General features: G+C 44.7%; 1 protein-coding gene across 2 annotated transcripts in view; it reads left to right on the top strand.

Moving 5' to 3' along the window:
* CRACR2A (calcium release activated channel regulator 2A) overlaps positions 1–15,868 on the top strand; it is a 71,095-nt gene that overhangs the window by 39,077 nt on the left and 16,150 nt on the right. For both annotated transcript variants that reach the window (XM_074948618.1, XM_074948626.1), the window contains 5 exons: positions 1,535–1,606; positions 4,608–4,653; positions 6,599–6,690; positions 8,360–8,690; positions 15,145–15,277. In XM_074948618.1, the coding sequence (XP_074804719.1) occupies positions 1,535–1,606; positions 4,608–4,653; positions 6,599–6,690; positions 8,360–8,690; positions 15,145–15,277 (674 nt within the window). The remainder of the gene's footprint in view (positions 1–1,534; positions 1,607–4,607; positions 4,654–6,598; positions 6,691–8,359; positions 8,691–15,144; positions 15,278–15,868) is intronic.

Here is a 15,868-nt window from a genome sequence, read left to right as displayed (position 1 = left end):
ATCTGGCCCTAAATGAAGGCCTGCTACAGGCCTCAAATTTTCTTTCCATGAGCATTTATTCCTAATGAGTCTTACCTCCCACTAATATTCATGAAAAACAATCAGAGAAAGTGTGCACATTGCTAACCTGAATTGGATTCAGAATTAGCAAAAGTTTCATGACTATTTCTCCCAGAAATCCAATCATTTCAGCTGCAGATAATGTAACTTGGTGCAGGGAACTGTGGGAACTCAGCACCTCTCAGGGTGGGGCATCATCTTGGACTAAATACTGTTTCCTCTCTTCAGAAGGCCATTGGACCAAACTCTACATAGCTATTGCTAATTTAATCTATCTTGAAAATATGAGGAGTATTCCTTTGACTATAGCTACCCAGAGCTGAGCCCATTTCAAACACAAGGGCCAGATCCTCAGCTGATTTTTGTCAGCTGAGGATCTAGCTCTGAGTTTTGAATGCTGCCTCATTTTTACATTTGTATGTTTCATTTACAGTTTTGAAATGAACAGTGGCAGTATTTCTCCCCTTTCCCCCGCAAGACCATTTCCTCTTTGAGGGGGCCTCACTTATGAGCTACAGAGAAAAGGCAGTGTTGCAATCAGTTGCAGGCTGATTCCAAAGGAAGTGAGGAAACCAGCAGGAAATGGGTCTGGTGGTATCTCAGCTGCTCTCCATTCTTGTGGTCAAACTGCTGAATGACGATGATAATTTTACATTTGTAAAGCAGTTTTTATTCCAAAGTACTTTATGAAATTAGCGGTGGATTATGTCCAGCTCTCCCTGCAATGGTGTGGCTCAGCACTGCCCCCAGGGCAGGCCAGAGACTATAAGGCACAACTGAGCTGTTAAAAGCTGATCCACTCTTCAGACCACACAAAGGTAGCACTTCACACACCATTAAAATGCAGGAAACAACATGGACCAAATCCTCAACTGGTGTAAATCCATGCAGCCCCATTGAAATCAGTGGGATTATACTAATTTACATCATCCGAGGATCTGACTCCCTGTGTTTAATGCTGCACAACAGTTTAGGTCAGGAAAAGGGGAGAGGAATAATATATCCAATAAGGGAAAACTGGGTTAGCCAAATGTCATTACCCGTATTGAAACTTGGCCAGCAAAGGAACGTTAACTCCTCTAGCCTTGTGAAAAGTTTCATGGGATCTTTAATGATCACAAGTGACTAGGTCCTTAATTTTAAGTTTTATCTGAAAGACACCAGCTCCAGCATCACAGTGTAGTAAATTGACTGGATGAGAATCCTAAAAAGGCAAATCTTCTAACTCCTTGGTTGTTAGTTACTACTGGTAGAATCCAACCTAACCCCCCCGCCCCCCCAAAGTTAGAATAACTTGATCATGCAGTCCTTACTGTGGCTGAGCTCCGTTGACATCATTGATGGTTTAGCCAGAGTGAGGACTGCAAAACGGAGCCTCAAGTGGCATTCTCTAAGGGTTATAGGAAGCAGCCTATAACTACTATGTTAAAATGTCCATGACAGATAGATTTCTTTTTGTTTCCCTCTGTTGTAGGGAGGTATACAGGGTGACAGAAACTTTACAGCGAGAGAAGTCAGGACTCCTTAAGCAGCTGGATTTCTTAAGGTAACACACACAATCATTTGCAGGATTTCTTGCATTATCATTATAAAACTATGTGTTTATTTTAAAGCTCGTAAACTATGACCCTAACCCTAGCAGAAGTGCCATTTTGGGACTAACCCCAGCATATGGAAATTCCTCAGGGGCCTAGAGAGAGTGGAATATCCTTACATCATCTGTCCCGTCAGAGCTCCCTGCCCCCCACCATAGGGGGCCTGTTGGGGAAAGACAGGGGTTTTGTCAGGACATGCTACACTGTAGCTATTCTGTGCTGTGGAATAATATCTAGGAGGCTGTTTCAGCCAAGTGCAAGTCAAAACAGCTGTGAGGCTGCTCTGATTTATGTATTGGGCCAGGCCTTGGATACAGGAGATTCAAAGGCGGTGTAAAGCTCCTTTTGCCTTTCATTGCTGTGCCAAGCATAGTTCATTCAGAATAGAGACTGTTAGTTTAAAAAAATATATATATATATATATATATGGCTGATTTTCTGCCTAACAGTTTTCTGTTAGTATAACAACAGCATTTGAAGCTAGTTCTGGGCACTGTTTAATGTCCTTTGTAATGTGAAATAGTATCTAACAAATATTATTGCCTCATTTTTCTTACTAGATTATTCAATGTTTATGAGCTAATTATATGTGCATTTGAGCAGTAGTCTTTCACCCAGTGTGCATTTAAAAATATTTCCGATGGACTCATGTACAATTACATCAGAGTCTCCCAAATTGTAGCCTGAGACCCGCTGTTGGTTTGCAGTGCATTTGCCAATTGTGATACAGCATGGCCAGAAGGCAGCGGGAGAGTGATCTAGGAGAGATATGTAAGCCCCAGGATGAGGAGAAGCCTTATTCCCTGTAGAGGGAAGAAAGGTTGCTATAGATTAATTAAAGGCCCCTGAAGCCAATTAGAGCACCTGAAGCTAGTCACCTGATAAAACCCCCCTGCTTCAATCAGCCAGGGAAAGGAGTTGGAGCAGAGTGGTTTGGAGTTGGAGCAGAGAGCAGTTTGAAGGCATTGAAGTAGAGGAGAGTTTGGAGATGTGCTGTGGCTGGCTAGAAGACAAAGACCCTAGATAAAGAGACACCTGGCTTGTGCAGAGAGAGGGCAGGAAGCCCCACAAGCTGAAGAGCAGGAGAAGGAAGTAGCCCAGGGGAAGGAAGCACGAGTTCAAGTGGTTTACCACTATCCCTAGGGCCCCTGGACTGGGACCCAGAGTAGAGGGTGGGCCTGGGTCCCTCCCTCTCCACTACCCTTCTCTGGGTTACTAGTGGGACAATAGATACCCTAGTTCAGGGGCAGGAAACCTCGCCCTGAACCCCCCTCTCCCCCCAAGAAGAGAAAGCACGGGACCCATCATAATCGTACCGGCAATTTGCCACACAATGTACAGCATTCTGTCCCCCTCCATTGGTGGTTGGGTCACACAGAGAGGTTGATGAGCCCGCTAGAGCTTTGGCTAGCTGACCTGGGTCTTTCTGTGAGCTCATGCAATAGTAGACCCATTAACCTCTTCATGTGACCCAGCCGCCATGAAAAAGTGACAGAGTGCCATCCAGAGTGGTTGTGGCTTAGATCTGCACAGAGCTGGCTTGTCACATGGAGCACCTCTTCTCCATTATTTCCAGCAGCTAAATCGCATTAAGAGAAGCTAAACACATTTGGTATTTTCTTAAAGCTGCTCTTCAACATCAGCAATCACAGTAGTTGTAACCGGGATGTTACATGGTCGTGACAGGTCTACGCAGCTGTGGTTGGGAGGGTGTGCACCAAACAATCTCTCTATTAAGATGTGATCTTAACTATGGAAAAGTTTGATATCCCTTGATTCAGAATAAATGAAGAAGTATTGTTCATGGTTTGTTTCCACGTGTTAGAAGCTTTTGCTTTGACATTTATAGATTGAGAGCCAGATGGTCTAAATTAGGGTAGTCCCCACTGAAGAATTACACCAGCTGGGGATCTGGCCCTGTGATAATATAGATGGAAAGCAGCAGAATAAAGACAATGCACTTCAAGAAGGCAGACTTTATCAGACGCAGAGAATTGGTAGGTAAGATTGAGTGGGAAGCAAGTCTAAGGGAAAAAGGAATTCAGGAGAGTGGGGGTTGTGGAATCTCCAGCATTAGAGGTTTTTAAGAACAGGTTAGACAAACGGGGATGGTCTAGATCAGGGGTCGGCAACCTATGGCACGCGAACCAATTTTTAATGGCACGCTGCTGTCTGCCAGGGATCCCGGCAGACAGCAGCATGCCATTAAAAATCCTGCCTGGGCCGCTCTTCTCTGTCCCCCGCCCACCGCTCTCTCCTTGCAGGGCAGGCAAGCTTCCCCCACCCCCCCGCCACTGGGTTCCTGCCCCTCCTCCCTTCCCACACATACCCAGCCCCCCCACCCCACGCCCTGACTCTTGCACCCCCCACATCCCCACCCTGAACACCAAATGGGAGCTCCTGCACACACCCCCACACATTCCCACCTGCACCCCTCGCACCAAATGGGAGCTGCCCAAGTAAGCGCTCCACACCCAAACCTTCTGCCCCAACCCTGAGCCCCTCTCCCTCATTCTAGCTCCTGGCCAGACCCTGCACCCCAACCCCCAGCCTGCTCCTTCACCCCCAGCCCTGTGCTCAACGCACTCCCACCCTCAGCTCAGTGCAGAGAGAGAGGAAGAGAATGGGCTAGAACCAGGGAGAAGGTAGGCACCTACTCTATGTGGACAGGGCCAGGACCCCAGACCGGCAGCAGGCTGAGCAGCAGCGGGCTGAGCCGCTCACTCGGCACACCATTTCTAAAAGGTTGCCAACCCCTGGTCTAGATAATCTTAATCCTGCCTGAGTGTAGGAGACTGGACTAGTTGACTTATTGTTGCTATGATTCTTTGGAGAAATACCAACGTAAAAATATATTAAAGACATATTAAAGTAAAGACCCAAAGATCTGGATTTGATCCTAAATTTCTACCATAGTTTGCTGGTTCTTTCACTTGTTTCCTTTCCTTACAGAGAAAGGAACAAACATCTCAGAGATGAACGAGACATGTTTTTACAGGTACACAAATACCATTTTATAACTCTGTAGTTATCAAACGGAGATCAGAATGGTCTAAAAAATGGGGACCAGAATGTTGTAGGGGCAGGGGTGACAGGTTTCTTTAATTTTTGGTGGTGCCCAGAATGGGTCCAATTCCCACCCCCGACCACACACACACACCTGCCTAAGGCTCTGGGAGGGAATTGTGGTGCAGGGTGCAGGCTCTAGGAGGGAGTTTGGATGCAGGCTCTTGGCTGGGGCAGGAGGTGTGGGGGGCAGGCTCTGGGAGGGAGTTTGGGTGCTGGAGGGGGTTCAGGCTCTGGGAGGGAGTTTGGGTGTGGGAGGGGTGTTGGGCTCCGGAAGGGAGTTTGGGTGTGGGAGGGGCTGCGGGGTGCAAACTCTAGGAGGGAGTTTGGGTGTGGGCTCTGGGCTGGGGCAGGGGGTTGGGGTGTCAGAGGGGGTGGGCTCTGGGCAGGAGTTTGGGTGTGGGAGGGGCTGCAGGGTGCAGGCTCTGGGAGGAAGTTTGGGTGTGGGACGGGGTTGGGCTCTGGGAGGGAGTTTGGGTGCAGGCTTGGGGCTGGGGCAGGGCATGGTTGGGGTGCAGGAGAGGGTGAGGGGTGCGGCATTTACCTCAGGTGGCTCCCCAAAGTGACTGGCACACCCCTCTGGTAGTGGCTCCTAGGCAGGGGGGCGGGAGTCTCCGCATGCTGGTGCCCACAGGCACTGCCCGCGCAGCTCCCATTGGCCACAGTTCCTGACCAATGGGAGCTGCGGAGTCAGCACTCGGGGTGGGGGCAGGACACAGAGACCACCCCCACTTCCTGGGACCGCCGGGATATGCCAGCTGCTTCCAGGAGTGGCATGGAGTGAGGCTGGACAGGAAGCCTACTTTAGCTCTGCTGTGCTGCCGGTGGCCCCCCGGGCCCTTTTAAATTGTCCGGGGGCAGCAGGCAGGGCTGGGGGATACTCTGGGAGAGGCGTGTGGGGGCGGCAAGTCAGGCTGGGGGAGAGACCCAGCCCTGAACATTGGTGGAGCCGGGCACCCGGGCCCTGAATATTCCTGGAGCACAGGCACCACGGGCCCATATAACTTGCAGCCCCTACGTAGGGGGGAAGAGATTCTTGTGTCATTCCTCTCCCCTCCCGCACTCGCCACCTTCCCAGTTAAAAGCAAGGTTTATGGCAACAAAAAGTATTTATTAAATAAAACTAAAAGCCCCTGGAAGCCAAATATTTAGGTTACTAAAACTCAAGCTATTTTAGGGGAAGCGAATGAATACTAATGAACCTAGTTTATAAGAAGCTAAGGAGACAATCAAGAGGGAATAAGATAATCTTCAAATGGAACAATTAAAATGCAAGTGTTTATCTATCCAATCAACAGTAATCTCTTTAAACATCTATACATCAGTGCAGTATCTGAGTATTGAACAAAGATAATTGCATTCTAAGAGTCCTATCCTCCTGCTAATGGATTCAAATCAATCCCATTGACTTTGTATCCTGCATTAGGAGACTAGGTCCCCAGGACCTGAAAGATACCATGGCTTCCTTTTCTCTACCAAAGATAATTCAGAATTATGGTGTCTAATCATTTGCAGAGGAGGTCTGTGTTTCCCTTCTCTACAAGAAGGAGTGATACTGGGTCAGATTGTCAGTTGGTATAAATCAGCATAGCTCTGTTGGTTTCATTTATTTCAGTGGAACTCAGCTGATTTACACTGGTTTATGATCTGGTCCACTGGGTCTATAAGGAAGATTAATTGTTGTAGAATCTGGATTTTCCATGTTCTTTTATTTATCACTCAGGATTTTGAAACATTTGCTTCTCTGCTAATCCATCAAATACTTTCTGTCGCTTCCATCACTGTATTATCTAAACACTAGCAACAAATAGACTGTTTTATTAACTGTAATGAATAGCAAGAGTACACTAGTAAGATAAATAATATAATTTCTGCAGAAAAGTACAACAAATGCTTCAAAAGCCAACTGGAAACAAAGATCAGGATCTATCATTGGCAAATATGTAGAGGGAAAGGCATCACTTAAGAGGTAAGGACTTCATTTTGCTATTTGGCATATGTTTGATAGTTATCGGGAAAGTGCACAAAAGATGTAGAATGCTCATTTCACCATGATTGTTCTTGAAACCACGACAACTTGGAATTGTAAGTGTAGTATTGATATTGCATGGATCTCTGAGGTGCCAATTAGTATGTCATCTGAGTATCTGTGATGGGGGCAGATTGGCCCCACGCTGGCAACAAGCGGCTTAATGAGGCAGATAGACTACACACTGGCAACAAAGGGGTTAAGAAGAACCTGTGATGCAGCTGAACCCACCCTCCTATGCCCGTGGCCAATGTCAGGTGTGGAGAGGGGAGTTAAAAGGAGGACATCTAGCCCAGTTGAGGGTTGACCAGGAAGGAGAACAGAGCTCTGCTACTGTGCTCAACAAGGCAAGTCTGGCTATAGCCAAGAGCATAGGGCAACTTGCTAAGTGGATAAAGCATTTGGTAGATGGGATGACTGGGCCCAGGAAGATGGACAAGAAGGGACTAGGGACGTGCAAAGACAAGCCTGGAGCAGAAGAGTAGCATCCTGCCAACAAATCTTCAGATGCACCTGATTTTTAGTTCACTGTTTTCCTTTTTGTTTTGTTTAACACACTGGAAGTGGTCAGACTCCAGTGCGCCTTAGTTTTGGCGGAGGGTTAAGGCACCATGGCACCAGATCTGAGAGGGGTGACACAATCATCAGGGACCTGCAGTAGCGGAGTCGTTCCCTGACAGGCTGCTTAGACAGCCCAGTTACAGTGATCTTTTAAAAAATTAGAAATCTAGGGTCAGATCTTCAGCTACGGCTAATACACAGACCATGCTGCTTTGGCATGGGGAGCTTGTGGGAACAGCAGAAGTCAGTCCAGTACCTGGTGTTACTTGGATCAGCATTAATGTGGCATGATATCTTCAGGAACTTTTGCTGGAGGAGTGCACTTCCACAGCACCCCTTACTGCAGATAGTAGCCGACTAGCTGGGATGCATAAGAACATGGGATAGATAGAAGACATAAAAACATGGAGAATTTAAATCTAAATTATGTGATCGTAAGTATGAAATAAATGGGAACAGGATTAAGGCCTCCATGTCATATTAACAAGCTTCTTTTGGGCAAAGAAAGAACCTGAGAAGAGCAGTAGAATGTCACCTTGGGGATAGGGACCACAGCAAGAGTCTGAAAGAATATGGACATGCAGCTAGTATAAACGGGCATAGCTCCATAGAGTTCAATGCTGATTTATACCAGTTGAGGATCTGGCCCGTACTGCTCTAGCCAGAATTAGGTCACAGATGGAAAGTTTTGTTCACTCTACTCTCACCATTTTAGGATGAGCCTAAATCCAGTTGTTCATCTCTGAATTTTCAGCCAAAATATTAATATTTGTTATATTACCTTCTGTATGGGTTACATATGTATTATGCTGATTTTATACTCTCACTTTTATACACACTCATATAATGTTTAACTTACTTTTCAATAGTCAATTGATTGTACAGTCTAACTCTGATCTACATAATAGATAGTGTAATGGACCTGATTCTGCATCCTGTTACATTAAGTCAGGAGTAACTCCACTGGATGGAATTACATCAATGTAAATGAGATAAGAATTAGGCCTAATGTTTTTTTGTAACCTACTTATATCTGATCTTTATCTAGCCAATCCTCTGAAGAAGATGATGCTTTCAATAGCTTAACAAGGAGGAGGAATTCTATTGGTTTGAATGGGTATCTTTCTTCAGAGTCTGACCATGGTACTAGTGGGGGCATGACTCAAACAAAACAACTGCAGAGAATAATCTCCATTGAAGAAGATCCCCTACCCCAATTTCTTGAGAGGCCGGCTGAGAAGCAGTACAGCAAGTGGACAGAAGAAAATGACAATGTCTCCCCAGAAAAGGAAATGGATGAGAAGCAAATTGTGACATCATTAGACCACACACCCTTGTCTCTCAGAGAGCAGCCAGTAGGGAAAGAAACACAATCAAATGTAAGGGGACAACTTACCTTAAATGGAGGTGGAGGGTATCATGTAATAAATTACTTTCACAAGCCAAAATCATTTGGCTTCCCTTTTATAGACACAAGTTCCACCTCTACAATTTGGATGCACATTTTGCCACCTTTAATTGATTTGTTCATGCAAATCTGATTACTTAGGCCTCTGGCTACTTGATTGCATAAGGTACCTAAATGCAGATTTGTGCCTAAAATTAGTTTTGAAGGTGCAAAACAGGGAAGCCAGGCGTCAGCTGAAAATATACCCAAGAATTAGGATAGTGAGGAACTGAACAATTGTGTGAATTAAATTATACATTTTGTATAATCGCATGAGGCCATTTCTTACAATCTTTATAAGATCAAAATCAGGTCAGCATCAAATCAAGGTACTAAAGGTGATTATGGAAAAATCTCACTGGATATGTTCAAAGTGGAGATGAGACAGCCAAGTATAAGGGACTGTTTAGGAACATTGAAATCAGACCTAATGATGATACCGGGAAATGGGACTAGAGGATCCAATAAAGGGTAGAGCTGGATTTTAAAAAGGAAAGCTTTTTGTGACCATGTACCTGGAAAATTTGTCCTTTTTGGTGGTCAAAATTTGAAACGAGTTTTTATAGCTGATGGGAAAATGGGATGAGGTTTGTTTGGTTGGTTGGTTGTTTTTTTTTTTTTTGGGGGGGGGGGGGGAGGTTGCAAAACTTTATGAGAAAAAATTACCCTCCTTTTTGGGACAAAATGTGAACAATTTTTTTCACTGAAAAATCAAAATTCAGAAAATTTCTTCTAGCTCTACACTCACATTAATGTTCACATCAGAAAACTGAATTGTGTGCACAGCCCAGACTTTATAAAATAATATCCAGGAAAGGGCAACTCTGCAATCAAAAACCTTACTCACATTCTTACTCCCTTGTAGCTTTCAAGCAAATTTTAGTATAGCTATTAAGTGTGATCCATTGTCTGATTCCTGAAATATATATTTAAAAAGATTAAGGTATGGAGAAATAGGTATGCTCAGTCTTAATTACATAGTTTGCTCTTCTAAAAGAAACAGGTACTATGCACATCTTTAAAATGATCATAAAATGACGCCATGATTACATAATAACTGTTATAATTGGCACACTTTTGTTACAAAATATACTCTAGATAGAGACAGGTTTCAGAGTAGCAGCCATGTTAGTCTGTATTCGCAAAAAGAAAAGGAGGACTTGTGGCACCTTAGAGACTAACCAATTTATTTGAGCATAAGTTTTCGTGAGCTACACATCCGATGAAGTGAGCGGTAGCTCACGAAAGCTCATGCTCAAATAAATATGTTAGTCTCTAAGGTGCCACAAGTCCTCCTTTTCTTTTTTCTAGATAGAGAAATGCCTTTCCATTAAAAAAAGGAAAGCTGATCAAAACTACTTAGATCATTAATGTGATATAGCCACAGCATACTTTGTACTGTTCTCAGAATAGAAGTATCCTCAATTACTGGGTATTCCTTACTCTGGACAGCTGGATCTTTCCTTCACTTATGATCAAGTGGACCTTTCTCAGAAGAAAGCTACTGAACTCACTAGCTACTTAATTAATAGTAAGATGTCCTAGCACTAGTTAGCTGTCAGAAAGTGTATTATTATCATGCTGTTGTATATTAAAGATTTAAATCAGAGAATTAGTGACATTAAATGACAATTGGAAAATCTATTAGCTGGTTTCTTAAACAAATTGATGCCAGGATCTTAAACTATTGAGATTGCTCAGGATTTCTCTCAAGTCCTTTTTATTTTAGAAGAGAAAGGCAGTAATTTTACTCAAGAAGTAGCATAGTGTAGCGGCTCAGCCACATGGGTAGGACTCAGGGGATCAGGGTTCTATTCCCAGCTGTGTGGCTGACCTAGTGGGTAATTCTAGGGCAGTGATTCCCAACCAATTTACCATTGTGGCCCACAGTGTGTTATGTGGGCTGCATCCAACTACCTGTATAGCTCTGAGGATGGGCTGCAGCTGTGTGCTGATTGGGCTGTAAGTGGCCCATGGGCTGCAGGTTGAGAACCACTGTTCTAGGGCAAGTCACTTTCCCTCTTTGTGATTCTGTTTTCCCTCCCACAGCTATGTTGGTCCTGTCTATTTAGAGTGTAAGATCTTTGGGGTAGGCACTGCCTCATGCTGTGTGTTTGTACAGCACCTAGTCCAATGGGACCCCAACCTCAGCTGGGGGTTCTAGGATCTACTGTAATACAAATTAATAATGATAATCAATATCTGTGCCAAAATTTTGTCCTCACATGGGTACATTGACATCCACTGATATCAATGACAGCTATTCATATGCACCCAAGGGATGAATTTGGCTCCATGGGTGCTTTTTATACACTGCCCAGCACATTTTGTATAACCTTGGTTCCCAGAGTCTAGGCCTCCCCAAAGTATGTCACTGAAATTAGAGAGGGAAAAGTCCAACAGGGTCATCTAACCCAGCTCACTTCCAGTAAAGAACTGTCCCATTATAGCCCTACAACCCCAGTACTGGAGGTCATGCAGAGCCTCCTTACCCAGCAGGCTCCCTGGGAAGCCTGGTTGAGGGCAGGGAGCATGCCCTCTGCTATATCTCATAAAAGGCTGGAACATGTGTTTCCCTGTATGGTCAAACAAGCCCACTGACAAGTTTGGAGGGTGGGGGCCCAGGACACTTGTTCTTCCTGCTCCCTTTGAGGTGATTACCACCCTAGGTGGGGCGCTAGCAGTGAGAAGTCCCTGTATTGAGTGGAGCCTAGAGGTTGCGAGTGTGACCAGTGCCAACCTGTGAGGCACAAGGTGAGGGGGGAGGGTTATATGTTCTTAGTGCTTCCCCTGTCCCTTTGTGCACCCATTCAGAGCAGCCACAATCTGGCCCTGAAGTCTATTTCAGTTTGTTTTTCTAGTTTAACTTTAAATTTCCCAAGCAATGGAACTTACCATTCTTCCCTGGGGAGACCTCTCCATAGCCTAAGAGATAGCACAGTCAAGTCATTTAAACTGCAGCGGCCAGCCACTCTGATCTCATGCTATCCACTGCTAGGACTCTGCCTCCCTTTCCCTTCTGGCTTTTCCCACCAGCACTGGCAGCAGGGCTGGGGGCATTGTTGTTCCATCAGTGAGGGCCCCTACAGTCTGCTGTCTGTGCATGGTGACTCCCTCTGGAGTCTGTTAAAGCTGCAGAGGAGGAATTGCTCCTGCCACTGCATCGTAAGTTGCAAGGAGTCCCCTGGGGGATGTGTCTTGAAGAGTGGTCGTCCCCCTCGTTCTCCAGTCAACCTCATCCCATATTATGCTATACAGTGGATCTTCAGTGTAAATGCCATGCAAGGTCTAGAGGTGGCTATGTTATGGGGGCAGAATTATACCATGTAGTCATATAGCCCTCCCATAAGGCCACCCACGCCCTGTTCTCAACAGTGAAACCCTTCTGTTCTCCACTCTGCCTTGGGGAGGGGAGCATCGACACCTAGATGTTTTTAATTCCCTAGAGTTTGCTCTCCTGAAATCTAACACCCTTATGTCGATACACTCTGTGGTCCCAGCCGTTTCTGCACTGAGTTCAAGGAGCTCCGGGTCGCTGGTAGTAAGCTTCTCTAATCACCTGACATTCTAAATCAACATTGAGAGCCCCTTATCAGAAGGGTGTGTGGGGGATAGAACTTATGTAAATCAGTTCTCTTCTAGAAATGAATGAGTCTTTTTCGTTCCTGGGTTCTCATGTCCCGAGCACAGATGGAAAGTTTCCCAGAGAGGGCACTGAAGCAGTGCAATGTGCCAGCAACCTCCATCTTCAAAGCAGGTGGCACTGGCTGGGATGTTGTAGCTAGGGTGCCCAAGGATGTGCTGAGGCAACCTTTTGTGGGGACCCTGTTAGAGATGAAAACTATGCTCTCAATCCAAAGCCCGTTGTCTGCACTCCCTCTGGTGAATCATCTAAGAATCTGCAAGCCAGGCAGGCACAGTTAGGTACAGTTCTGCTCCAACAAGATGGAATCAGGTCCACTGAGTGTGTGCCTTCCGCCCCACCCGTTTCTATTAAATCTGCCAAAAACCGACATATGTTACGTTGGTTGTGTGCTGTGTGTAGGAAGGTCAGTAACAGCACATGACATCGAGATAAAAATCTGAGACCATATTATAAACTAAGAGAAATTGATATTCCAATAGCATATGGCAAAGTACCTTTCCAGTTCAAGATTTAATAATCTGGGGAGAGTTTGTAATTTGTTTCTGCAGATCATAGGTTTCCAAGCAGTGGCTGATTCTCACGTTGGGATGGGGAAAGACATTTTGCCCATAGGACAGATTGGTCAGTCCTTTCAGGGCATCGAGTTAGACTTTGGGTGCATCCAGCAGGGAGTCATCTGTAGCCAAGAGTTTCACAAAAAACAGCTTGAGACAGATTGAGGTGTTAGCTGCTGCATCTCCTTTGCAGCTTGCATGGCTGGAATCACTAGCAATAGCTGTTGGATGGCTTAGTCCTGTCATAAGTATTCAGCAGGGGATGAAGAGGCTCATCTTTATGCTCAGTTTAGAAGTGGCATTGGAGCCATATGTTTGATTACAAAGGTAGGTTTCCCTCATGAGTGGGCCGGATGCATCTCATAGGCAAATGGCTGACTGGGCAATCTGTGGGTTGAGCCGAGACCCAATGGTGCCCTCAGGCTGTTAACCTGCTGATTTGTGTGTGGCCACTGAGGACGAGATTTTTTTCTGCTGGCTAACTGCTAACTGAGCTATTGTTATGAGCTAAGAGAGTTGCAGTTTAGGGCCTTTCAGTCCAAGCTGGAGTGGACGACTGTCTGTGTGTATGTGTGTGTTAATGTTATTTCCCAGCACCCAGATTACACACACACCATGATGATTGCTGTTGGAAAGAGGATAGGTGATTTTCAGCAGATTTGAGAAAGTGGCTTATATAGAGAGAAGCGTGCTTATTGCTGAAAGCCTAAAGGTGCAATGCAGTTTGAGTTTTTAATTTAAAAGGATAAGGGAGTGATGCGATAAGAGATCTCAGTATAGTTATAACAATGGCTGTTATTCTAATACATGAAGGTAGATAACGAGATAGCTATTTGCTCCAAATGTTGACCCTGGTGAATGGATTTCTTACAGTTAAGGGACAGAGTGGAGGGCTTTTTTTTCTCTCGTACAAATACAACTATTTTTCCCCAGGATAATTCAGTATTTTCTTCACAGCAGTACAGAATAGTGGGTGGGCTGGATTTCAACCTTGTATTGAAGGGAACACCAGGCAGGCTGCCTGCTGGAAAATCTGGGCCAGCCCCCAGCATCCTTGTGCATATGTTGGAGTGCTCACTTTGCATTATAGGGGGAATCACCCTGCTGCTTTTTCTACAGAATTAGTATCAAGCTCCCCACCTTGCCTTCCCCCTTCAGCCTCTCCATCCTACAGCAGCAGGATGGCTCTGGCCCCCACTGCAAACTCACTGGCGATGCTCCATTTTTCCCTAAACCACTGCAGCTGAAAATACAACGGAAGGGATTTTAGAATAATGATGTACCTAAAATAGAGCAGAAATAGTCTTCTCCAGCATCCCCACTCAATTTAATCTACAAAACATGGAAAATTCCCTCATACTTGAGAAGCTAAGAGGTTATCACCTTCACCCTGCCAAAGATTAACAGCTTAATTAACTGGGCCTGGTTCTCCTCTCACTTATACCAATTTTACACTGGTGTAAATCAGGAAGCTCCTGGATCTACACCAGTAGCAACTGAGAGCACAATCAGGCAATATAAAGCATAAGACAGTTTATAAATTTGCTTGTGTTCTCTAGGTAAAAACACACGGCCTATGATATGCATAAAGTTTAGTGTGGGGAGGATCTGAACAGAGCTGTGCAGAGCTTGTTGGTTTGGACTTGCAGGGGTAAATGCAAACCTTTTTGTTTCAGCTCACATGGGGCTTGCATCCCAAAATTTGGCTGGGAATCAGATACAACTGCTAAATCCATGGAGTTATAAAATCAGCGTGAGAGCTGTATTTTTTCTGTTTTGGACTAAAAAGAAAATTACAGTGACACAAAAAATTGAGCTCAAAGATGCTAGAAATTCTTGGGGAAAAAATACAACTTTGATAAAAATTCAATACTTCACCCTTTCTGTTATGTGACAAAAAGGCTCACAGTTCACAGCTAAGAACTCTACAGAGTCTTCCACTAAAGCCAAAAGAGGCCAGACTGGACATTCCTAATATCATTAAGGTAAAAAACAAACAAAACTCTTAAAAAAAACGCCAACCAACCAGACAAAAAACTCTTAAGGTTAGTTCATAAGTCACCAAGAAGGAAGGGTACAGACTCAATATTTTTCCCCTTTGCAGGTCATCTTTAAGTCTTTACAAATCAGAAAAGGCAACAGAGTTAGAGTTAAAATTGCCAACTAACTTTTGTGCTTGTTTGAAGGAGGAGAAAATATACTCTGCCCCTGATCGCTTATTCAAGATTGTTTTTGTGGGCAATTCAAGTGTGGGAAAGACTTCATTTTTAAAGCGATTCTGCGAAGACCATTTTTCCCCAGACACATCTGCTACTGTAGGTAAGTTTAAGAAACATTATGATGATTATTACAGTAATACCTAGAGGCTCCAACCAAGACTGTGGCCCTGTTGTGCTAGGTGCTGTACAAATGCATAGTGAGAGAAAGTCCTTGTCCCAAAGAGGAGAAGCAAAGGGACAGAGAAGTGATGTGTTACCTGAGGTCACAGAGCATATTAGTGGCAGAATTGAAATTAGAACCCAGTGGTGGAATCCTTGGCTCATTGAAGTCATTGGCAAAACTCTCATTGATTTCAGTGGAGCCAGGATTTTTCCTCAGGTCTCCTTGCTTCTCATCTAGTAACCGAGGCACTAGATCACACTGCATCCCAAAGGATAAATAAGATTTGGCAAACGTCAAATGCCCTCGTGACCATTACTGAAATCATAATTGCCTATTTTTCCAGGAAAAAAAGCTTTGTACGGAGCAAAAGAGAAAAATGTTAGTGATACATTTACAAAGCTGTGTGCTTAACTGGTGCCAACATAGCTTGTGCTTGCAACTGTTGCACTTACGAGTCAGACCTTCAGACTATATGCATAATTTCCTGGGGCTTCCAGAAGGAAGGCGCCGATGTTGGGGGCTGCAGCA

Source organism: Natator depressus, chromosome 1, assembly GCF_965152275.1.
Source record: "Natator depressus isolate rNatDep1 chromosome 1, rNatDep2.hap1, whole genome shotgun sequence".
Taxonomy (NCBI): domain Eukaryota; kingdom Metazoa; phylum Chordata; order Testudines; family Cheloniidae; genus Natator; species Natator depressus.
This window is presented reverse-complemented; position numbering and strand designations above follow the sequence as displayed.